Source organism: Plectropomus leopardus, chromosome 12 (genome assembly GCF_026936395.1).
Source record: "Plectropomus leopardus strain MGB_pleo_1.0 chromosome 12, ASM2693639v1, whole genome shotgun sequence".
Taxonomy (NCBI): Eukaryota; Metazoa; Chordata; class Actinopteri; order Perciformes; family Serranidae; genus Plectropomus; species Plectropomus leopardus.
Genome location: NC_142187.1, coordinates 11,446,823 through 11,457,247, shown reverse-complemented (window position 1 = coordinate 11,457,247; position 10,425 = coordinate 11,446,823). Strand labels below are relative to the sequence as shown.

General features: G+C 36.6%; 1 protein-coding gene across 3 annotated transcripts; it reads left to right on the top strand.

Moving 5' to 3' along the window:
* The first annotated feature begins 967 nt into the window (after window positions 1-967).
* LOC121951231 (sodium- and chloride-dependent betaine transporter-like) lies at window positions 968-7,724 on the top strand. 3 transcript variants are annotated; one of them, XM_088085550.1, is made up of 14 exons: window positions 968-1,405; window positions 1,493-1,627; window positions 1,851-1,988; window positions 2,082-2,181; window positions 2,726-2,858; window positions 3,236-3,370; window positions 3,785-3,888; window positions 4,114-4,238; window positions 4,356-4,468; window positions 4,549-4,686; window positions 4,783-4,885; window positions 5,044-5,144; window positions 5,985-6,022; window positions 6,315-7,724. In XM_088085550.1, the coding sequence occupies exons 1-14, from the start codon at window positions 1,189-1,191 to the stop codon at window positions 6,409-6,411; spliced, it is 1,677 nt and encodes a 558-aa protein (XP_087941676.1). In that variant the 5' UTR covers window positions 968-1,188; the 3' UTR covers window positions 6,412-7,724. The 3 variants fall into 3 exon arrangements, with proteins under 3 accessions (XP_087941676.1, XP_087941677.1, XP_042353419.2); XM_042497485.2 differs by having other exon boundaries at window positions 971-1,405; window positions 5,852-6,022; XM_088085551.1 differs by lacking the exon at window positions 5,985-6,022.
* The last annotated feature ends 2,701 nt before the right edge of the window (window positions 7,725-10,425 follow it).

Here is a 10,425-nt window from a genome sequence, read left to right as displayed (position 1 = left end):
TTTTAAGCTTTCAAATTAACTACATTTCAGCTATCACTGTATATATAGTATATACACTATGGGAGACACTTAAATGGCACTGCTCAAAATAGTGCTGAGTTTTTATTTTTTTTTTCTAAATCAAAACATCAGTTTTGATGATAGATAATTTTAGCCACTTATGAATGCATTGTCAATTCTGAAATAACAGTTTCGAGTAAACCTGAGTTTAACAGGGTTATTGTAAATAGGTACACTGTAAAATCTGAAAAGTTGATCTTACTTAAAAAGATCTAGGAAAATGATTATTAATGATTATTAAATGATTGAGTAAATTGAACTATTCTTACGTTATGTGTACTTTATATCTATTTGTAAGGTTTACTTAAAATTTTGTTTTTTTTACTTCATTTTGTCAAGTCAACTTAAAATTGCTAGGTTGTTGTCGCAACTTAAGCAAACCACATCAGTGTGACTTAATTAAAAAGTTGTGTTTAATATGTAGTATTTAGGAAACTGATAGCATTTCATTGATAAAGTAAGCACAAAAATAATTTGTTCGCAAGATTATTTTCATTGTATATTCAGACTAAATCTCTCTCTTTGACTTTACTTGAGATTTCAACAGGATTCCATGTCATGCCATTTAACACAAACATCAATACTCAATCAAGCTTCAGCAAACTTGCAAAATAAATTAAACATTCCATCAAACTTGTATATTATGCACATGTCTGGACCTCTAATAAACAAAACAACACTTTAGGTGTTAAATTGTGCTGTATATCTGTATTCTGTTGACTGGATGCTATTAATCACACTTGTGTATTCTTAAGCATATTAACAAAACAGAACTTGCAAAACTTACAGATATCCTAAATCCTTTTCGTCATGATACAAAATACACAAAACTCTTCATTCAGGTCCAACTGACTCGGTTTACTTAAAAAGTTTGTGTTGTTTAAATCATTGCTGGCTTTAGACCAATATGTCATCAAATTATGAAAAAACGTATTTAAAGCATCAAAGATCGGTTTGCATATATATTTCAATTAATGCTTTCAGATGGTAGGATATGGTGACTCTTTGAATAGATCCCTCTGGCTCTTGCAAAACAGCAAGGTAAGCCTGTTTTTACTGGAACTGTTTTTCATTTTAAGAAATGATTCATGGGCTGATGTCAGGAAATAGTCAAATTAGGAAAAATACATGATAAAAGAAATAAAGATCAGTTTGAAACACACATCAAACATAGACATTGATGTTGAGATGAACAGACAAAGAAGAAAAATAGAAAATCAGCAGAGGGCTGGAGACAGAGGACAGTGGGCCAGTAAAACCGAATATCTCCTGGTTGTTGCAGGAAATGTGGTCGGTCTGGGCAACATGTGGAGATTTCCTTACCTCTGCTACAAGAATGGTGGAGGTGAGCATTACAAACAACTTACAGTGCACTAAAAATGTTCATATTGATGATTGGTGATTAAAATATATCCTTTGTAATATCTATAAGGTGCCTTTCTGGTGCCGTATGGTCTGTTAGCTGTGATGTGTGGGATACCTCTGTTCCTATTGGAAACCTCAGTCGGTCAGTACTCCCAGGAAGGATTCATCACCTGCTGGAGGAAACTGTGTCCCCTTGCACAAGGTGAGTTGATTTTTGCAAGAAAAAAAGGGGAAGCTAACATTTAAAAAAAAGTTGCATTTGTACACAAGACTTGAGAAACTAAACTTGAGAAATTAAATATTTTTTTGTCCAAATATAACTCAACCAGCTCTGAAAATGTGGCTCAAAGAAATATTCAAACCATCTCCAGAGATTAAAAATGCATAACTGCACAAGGTAAACTGTTTTTTTATTTGTTTTATAGGGATTGGATATGGAAATTTGATAAGTAAACTTTATGACTTCAGCTACATTATAATCCAAGTCTGGGCTCTCTTCTACCTGGTGTTCTCATTCAGATCCCAGCTTCCCTGGGTCAGCTGTGAGAACGCCTGGAATACAGGTACATTTAAACGGTTAAAGCTTGCAAAAAATTTCCTATATATTTATTAAACAATATACACACTAAACATTTTTCGTGTGTTTGCTAAACCAGCTAACTGCATGGATCTTCAGATTTTGGATTCTCCTTCAAAAAATTGGACAAATCAGACTATGTTGACGAACACCACCTCTGCTGCTACAGAGTTCTGGGAGTGAGTTTGAATTAGTTTGCTTTTAATGACCAATAATGACACCCAAGTGTAAACCTGCAACACTTTTTCCATACAATCAGGACAATTCCCTTATGGTATCCTGGTAAAATGTCTGAAACGTGCCGTCATTAATCAGGCTTTTCTCATGTACTGTTTGCACGTTTTCCTATGAAAAGTAATGCACCAAAATCTGCACATATCCCATGCTGTCATGAGCTAGTAATTTGTGTATAACTATGTTTCTTTTCCGAAACCTAACCACAGTTACTTCACTTGCCTTAACCTAACATAATGTCATTCATGGGGTGCATATTAGTAGGATATCATGTGTGCATTAAAGACCTTTTGCTCACTCACAGGCTAGCAGCCTGCTGAACTACAGTAGACCCACTGGCTACCTTCACATACATGAGAAGCAGTATTAACATTTTTCACCAAGGATTAACTGTCATTTAGTAAACTGAGTGATATGACTTGACATCACTTTGTAACATCATGCCAAATATTTAGAAATCATCACCTCTTGAATGTCCCTTCTCCTCAGACGACGTGTGCTGGGCATGTCTGTAGGCATTGAAGAGCTGGGCAGTGTGAGGTGGGATCTGGCCTTGTGTCTTCTGACCTCCTGGGTCTTCTGCTACTTCAGTGTCTGGAAAGGTGTCAAATCTTCTGGAAAGGTTGGAGTAAATATTATTTTTTTTTTTTTTTAGATTATTTTTTGGCATTTTTGCCTTTATTAGACAGGACAGAAGACTGATAGCATTGAAGGCGGGAGAGAGAGGGGATGACATGCAGCAAAGGGCCGCGAGCTGGAGTCGAACCCGCAGCCGCTGCAGCAAGGACATTGCGCACATTTATGGTGCACCTGCTTTATCCACTGATCCACCCGACACCCCGAGGAGGAAATTTTTTTTGATTAAAATTTTAAACATATAGTACATAGACATCGTCAATACAACAATTTTAGGTATCCTAATGTCTAGTTTTCTATTTTCATTAGTAAACTGCTACTTCTGGTTATTACAATTCATTCATGAGGTTTTGTTTTTTAAAGGTAGCATACGTCACAGCCACTTTCCCCTATGTGATGCTCCCCATACTGCTCATCAGGGGCTTAACTCTGCCTGGAGCTTGGGAAGGTATCTACTACTATCTGTATCCAGACCTAAACCGCCTGGCAAACCTTGAGGTATTTTGTTTATGTTTGCATGTAAAGCGTACAGCATAACATCTGCTTTTTTAGAATGTCTTTCTCCAAATGCAATTTAAAAAAATAATAAAAACAGGAGTGACAGGAAATATTTTTAAGCTGTTCCCGCTGATTTGTTGGCTGTTAAACAGTTTTCACCCATCATTTAATCATCTTAAAGGGGACTTATTCTGCTCATTTTCAGATTCTTACTTATTATTACATATTTTGTGTTTTTACTAGAACATATTTACATGCTTTGATGTCCAAGAAACACTTTATTTTCCTCATATTTGCTGTGCTGAAACACATGCAATCACCTTTTAAAATGCTCCATTTTTCGCCCCACAAAATCTTCTAATATAGAAACTACAAAAAGCTGCAAATTACACCATTACATTTATGACATTACAGGTCTGGATAGAGGCAGGATCTCAAATATGCTTCTCCTATAGCTTGACTATGGGGACTCTGACTGTTCTGGGCAGCTACAATCGCTACAATAACAACTGTTATAAGTAAGTATCAGCTGCAAAACACAATCACTTACAAATGAATACTTTAATAGTGTGTAGCATGTGATAACCATTGACTTAAAGAGTTCAAATGTCACAGCCAAAGGAAACCAAAAAAAAAATGTATTGTACTAAAAGTTCAGTAAATAACTTCACATTACCATTTCAATTTGCAACATAGCAATGCCAGTTTCCTCCTTTTGACAAGACTGTCTCTGTGACCTGCAGGGACTGCTTTTGGCTCTGTCTGCTGAACAGTGGGACCAGTTTTGTTGCTGGATTTGTCGTCTTCTCTGTGCTTGGATTCATGGCTCACAAACAGGGTGTTTCTGTCGACAGTGTGGTTGAATCAGGTCCAGTCTATTCAAAAATGTCAATTTTTAGTAAATCATTCAAAGTTGAAGACATTATTGTAACATAAATAGGTATATAGAATAATAGTATCAAGTCTCTCGTCATACACTTCGCAGGTCCAGGTTTGGCCTTCATTGCTTACCCTCAGGCAACAGCTATGATGCCTTTGCCACAGTTCTGGACTGTCTGCTTCTTCCTGATGCTTCTTATGCTGACTGTTGACACACATGTAAGATGTTTTCTTGTAAAATTTGGCAATGCCTTGAGGGTACAAGAATTAAATTTTTGCTCATTGTATTTCATCCGCAGTTTGTGACAGTCGAGTGTTTTATCACCTCAATAAGCGACTTGTTTCCGGAGCTGTTTCGTAAACCTTGGAGACACGAGATGCTCGTCCTTTTCATCTGTTCATCTTTTTTCCTCGTAAATCTGATGTTGGTCACTGAGGTAAATGAAATATTTCACAGAATGTACGCTAAAACATCTACTGTTACACTTTTTAAAATATTCCTCATATTAAAATCTCGTCTCTTCCTATTGCAGGGAGGGATTTATATATTCCAGCTCATTGATTATTATGGCACAACCAGAGCTTGTCACTATTTCATGGCTTTATCTGAGTGTCTGGCTCTGGCCTGGAGTTTTGGTATGCAAAAATAATTTATATTCTTATTATTTTTAAGTATTTGATCTAACTATTTATATATATTTGTGACTCAGATATCTTTATTCAATAATCAGTCATGAGGTCATGTTTTTCATTTAAACATCCCACCCTGATCACAGACTATGAATTTTGATCAGGTGCTGATCGTGTTTTTAACATCATTGAGGACATGACAGGACAGAGACCGTCTGTTTTCTTCAAACTGTGCTGGAAATGGATCATTCCTTCGCTGTCACTGGTGAGTCAAAAAAGTCTGAAACAAAATGTAGTTGCTCTAGTAACAAGAATGTACAAAGTAGTTTTCAGGTGTTAGCACTCAACAGGAATTAAAGCTGATAATGACAATGATGCCATCAGTTTTGCAGGTGTCTGGTCCTAAATCGAAGTATTGGATGATTTAAAATATAACATGGTGATGGTGCCAAAGATATTATAAGTCATCTGAGGAGGACAAAATTTGCATTCAATTGCATTCAATAGTTTTGCAGGTGTCTGGTGCATTCAATAGCTGTGAAGACATTTCACCAGAAACCAAAAGATGTCAGCAAAAACTCAGGGGATCGCTAAAGTTTTCTGGGATTCATCTTCTCTGGACCATGAATGCTTATTCAAAATGTACTATGAATGTATCCAATACTAGTTGAGATATTTCAGTCTGAACCAAAGTGATGGACTGGCCAACCAACATTTTCATGCAGCTCGCAGGGCTAAAAATCACAGCTGCCACTGATGTACAAATCAGTCTGTAGAATAAATCCTATTTGGTAGTCTCTTTTTTTCTCCAGTTCAGCAATAATCCATGACATAGTTGTGTGGAATAATTAAGGCTATTTGAAAGGGGCTCTGGAGGCTTACTAATATCATTTTAAGCTAAACTCTTTATTCTGATCCCCACACCCCATAAAAAAAACCCAAAAGAAAACATAACTCTCCAAACCTTCACAGATTTCCTTCATCCTGTACCTGGTCGATTACAAACACCTCAAGTTTAACGACTGGTACAGTTACCCTGACTGGGCTTACGCACTGGGATTGACCATGACCCTCTCTTCTGTTCTCATGGTGCCACTGTGGGCAGCTAGACAGATGTGTTTTACAGCAGGGACCTTCAGACAGGTCAGTGTTCAAAGAGGACATTTCTGCATCTCTTGATGTCTCAGAGACCACAGGTTTACTTTTCAATTTGTGTAAAAAGAAGATTGCATTTACACTGTGTTGGATAGGACTGGAGCTGATGCAATCATACTTAATGGTGTATTTAGTTATGCATGATATTCATCCAAATCCTTTGGTGTGGTCCAAGAGGGATGGCTGTCCTAAACTTTTAGCTCTGGGGATCAAAAAGTCTGTGAGGGCTATAATTGTCAAAGTAGTGTGTTAACTTACTTTGTTTCTTGTTGTTTTCCAGCGTTTTTCTTTCCTTTGCCGTCCTGCTGAAGATCCAGCCTGGCAGAGCAAAAAAATGGGAGAGGAGGGAACCGCTGTTGAGCTGGCGACGCCTGTAGTGACCACTTAGTGTGAACGGAAAATTCAGATTAATGAATACATTTGGTCGCATTTGATCATGTCCTCAATTATGCTAAAAGAAGCAGTCGGCGCCTGGTAAAAGTTTAGATTTTCCCTGTACTTCATTTTTACATTACAGTTAGACATTTTAGTTATAACACATTTCGAACTTGTGAGATGTCATCTGACTACCACGTAAACACTAAAGCATTTTAAAAATAAACATGTTTTTTTCCTCATCACTGTTCTGTTGTCAGATATAAGCCATCAGTTTGATATATAGTAAAGATTCCACTGTGTTTTTTGTAAAGTGTACAGGACCATACATGTTACAACTTCACGGCAGAGGCAGATCGATTTGATAAAAAGACAAGACAGGTCTCTAAAGACTGTCCAGGTTTCCTGTGTGCAGTTCCAGACTGAATGCTGTTGAATTCAAAGACAGACCCAATCAGATGCGAATTTGCCTGGAGAGGCTCCGACATTATAAGTCTGGGAGCGCTGCTGCACTAAGAGTTAATCTTTCAAGCAACTGTCAGTAATGTTAGATCTATTTGTGGTGTAATATTTGTTGCTGTGTTATAACTAAATTCATTTTAGTGAATATATGGCATGATATTGTTTCTATGTTTTTTTTTGTCTGTTTTGGGTTTTCAATGTTTGTTTGCTGTCAGTCAGCATGTTTTTGCCAAACCAATTCCCCAATTACTGCTTCTTTAATGTGAAGGTTTGATATTTTGATTCAGGTTTTTTTGTCATGTGTAGTAATCAGGGTATCTTAGGGTTTTAAACATTTCGGTTGACAAACACAAATGCATTATCTCAAGATGTTTAGCATTGAAACTATTTGATTACTTTTTTTGACCAAACAATAAATCAGATAATAATCAACCAACTGTTCGAATGGGCTGATATTTATATCCTTAAATGTGTTACCCATGTGTTAATATGTCAGCATCATTTTACTGGTAGTTGATTAAGGTGCAACTATACTGAATTAATCTGCTGATTCATTTCTCTAATCAATTGTTTCATTTGTTAAACAGAAAAATGCCTATGAGGACTTCGCAAGTGCCAAACTGTTGCCTTAAAATAGTTTAGGTTTTTTTTTTTTTTTTTTTTGCCCAACCAAAAACATAAAAGTTATTTAGTCTACCATAATGTATAGACTCTACAAAAGTAATCCCTCTTAATCATTACTTATGACCCACTAAAAATGTGAGGTGTGTCGTATATTTTTTGCTCTGCCTGTGTTATCTTATTTTCTTGCAAGTCTGCTGTACACAATAAAAATGATGATTCTCTAAGTAAAGCACACAACTGTCATGTTTTCTATGAGTTTACCACATTTTCAGATAAGGGGATATGCTAAAGTTTACTTTTTATTGTTTTGATTTGATCATGCAACAGGTAGCATTTTATTTAAATTTTTGCTCTTTTGGAGCAAATAGATAAATAACTGAATAAATTCCACAATGGCGGAAGCCAGTTGAACAATTAAAACACACTAAATTACTCAGCATTGTGTTGGAATGCTAAATTTCCATGTACTGAACACACTGATAATATCATATGGATAAGAGCATTGCTGTTCCCAGTAAAAGCCTGAATGAAGTGATTCAAGCTGTAGTTGTGTCACACCTTTATACTGTCCAACTAATTTGTCATCAACATCTAAGAAAGATATAAAAAGAACTCCAAACTGCTCAAAACAGAGCCCCAGATCAGGGTGAAGAACTTTCTCTGACCGGTCTGGCTAGAGCAGCACCAGATGTCCTCCTCGTCCACTGCACCTCAATGACTTGAGGAGGTCACCAGCATCCAGCTCGGCCCTGCTTTTCTGTCATCACTGCATTACCAGCCTCACCCAGAGATGCAGGCGAAGCAGCTGCTGCCAGTCCCAAGAAGACAGACAAGCCCTGCAGGTAAGTGATCAGTGTTATGGCCACATTTCTTCATTTTTTATATGGTAGCTTTTTACATGACCATCACATAAGGTTTGGCACTCCAGGGCTATTTTTACACATATCACTGCGTTTGTTTAACTTCAGTAACTGTGACGTGTCCATGCTTGACATATTCTCCATTGTTGATGCTGACCTTTATATTACAGGATTTCTTTGTTTTGTTAACCAGCTAGTCTAATGACTTTCCTCACAATTGAATATACTAAACAATGAAATCAGAATAGTGAGCTTGTCTTTGAGAGTTTGGCGTATTTATTGCAACATTTAGTCAAATGTGTGCAAATGGACCTGCAAGCTGGTCAGCCAGGAGATCAAGAAAAGAAGTTCAGTCACTTGTATTTGTATAGGCGGTACGCATCAGAGATATCCTTAGTCCTCACCCTGGGCAGGTGTCGTTTCATACACAAACAGTATTTAGTCTGTGCATCCAGATGGTTGTCTGGGCCGGCTGTGTTTACCATCTATGTTTTCAGAGAGCTGGGGGTCGAAGGCTGAATCCCACAACTTGCTTCAGTGTGCCTGTGTGACACAACATTATCCTTTAAAACAAACACAGAGACACATGTAGCTCCTTTGACAGTCAGTGAGGCCAGAAAGGTCAAAATTTGCTAATATACCTTACGAGGACAAAATTGATGTGATGGCTGACAGATTTTAAAATATGTTTTTATTGAAAATAACACTTGTAGCCATATCAGTGGTCAACTTAACAATCTGTGCTAATTTCTTCTCCCTTTCCACTCCAGACTCCAATACTTAGGGATTGCAGCACTGGCTCTATATCACCCATGTAACGGTAATATTAAAACTTCTATAGTACGTGTTATGTCAACTTTTTTTTTATTTATCAATTCCTGTTATTATTTTTGAGGTAGCCCTGAACGACTGCTACCTTATTTCAGTTTTCCTGCATGGTTCATAGTTTTTCTGCATCATTCCTGCATAGCTTCCCTTTAAGTTGTTGCTCTGTGTCAGCAGGTTTCTCTAGTGACTCAACCAGAACTAAGTTTAATATCAATACACACATTTGTTATAATCTAACAACATAATAACATTTGATAACAAATAACATGTAATTATTTATTAAAAGCTCAAATTCCTTTGAGTTGCATTTAACACAATTCATTTGAGTTTAATGAATGAATCTAGAGCTTGTGGTCCACAGAACATTGTGCCTTTGTTTCTATTATTAGGGCAGAACTCGTGAAGAATCATACCTGTGTTTTTCTATGTTTCAGCCTATTTAAATACGAAATCATACTGGCCACGCTTTGCATCACCGCAAGTCATTTTGCAAACTATACTGTGTTTTAGAGATTTGCATGCATTTTTATACTGTCCCAGGCATCCACTCATTTACATGCAGTGCAAAAACCAATTAGCAGACTCTTGAAATCTTTGTTTTGTAGTTCATCACGTTAAACATTAAATTAGACAGCATTCATTCTTTACAGTATTATGTTACATTATTGTTGTGAAGTAATGCAGAACAGACTATTTCAAATGAATCTGGTCCGAAACAGCATTATAGTCATAGAAAGCGATATTCTTTTCCTCTGTTTACAGTATTTTTTTACCTGTCTGATTTTATTTGATTTGTTCTGACAAATCTTTTTGTCTTACATCTTGGCCTCTTTGCGGTATTATTCTTTAACTTCACCCATACCTTCTCTGAGGGCTTTTGTTAATAAAAAAAAAACAACCTTGATAGACTATAGATTTAACATATAGAGTGCTGTTTTATTTTCTTTCTTTATTTTTTATGCACAGAGCATTGTGGAAATAAAATGGATATTTCCTAATTTGTAAGAACTAATGAAGCATTACAGACAATTTAGATTAATGTAATGTTATTCCCCAAACACATCTATGCCCGCAGCAAAACGAATTAACAATGAAAGTAAATCTCCACGCTACAGGACTTTAATAACCAAGATACAGCTGTCAACTAATAGGCTTAGTTGAACGCTGAGCCCTTTGGTACACGGTCGGGGTGGGGTGGAGGGTCTCCTATAAATATATAAATCAGTATTATAAATTAACACC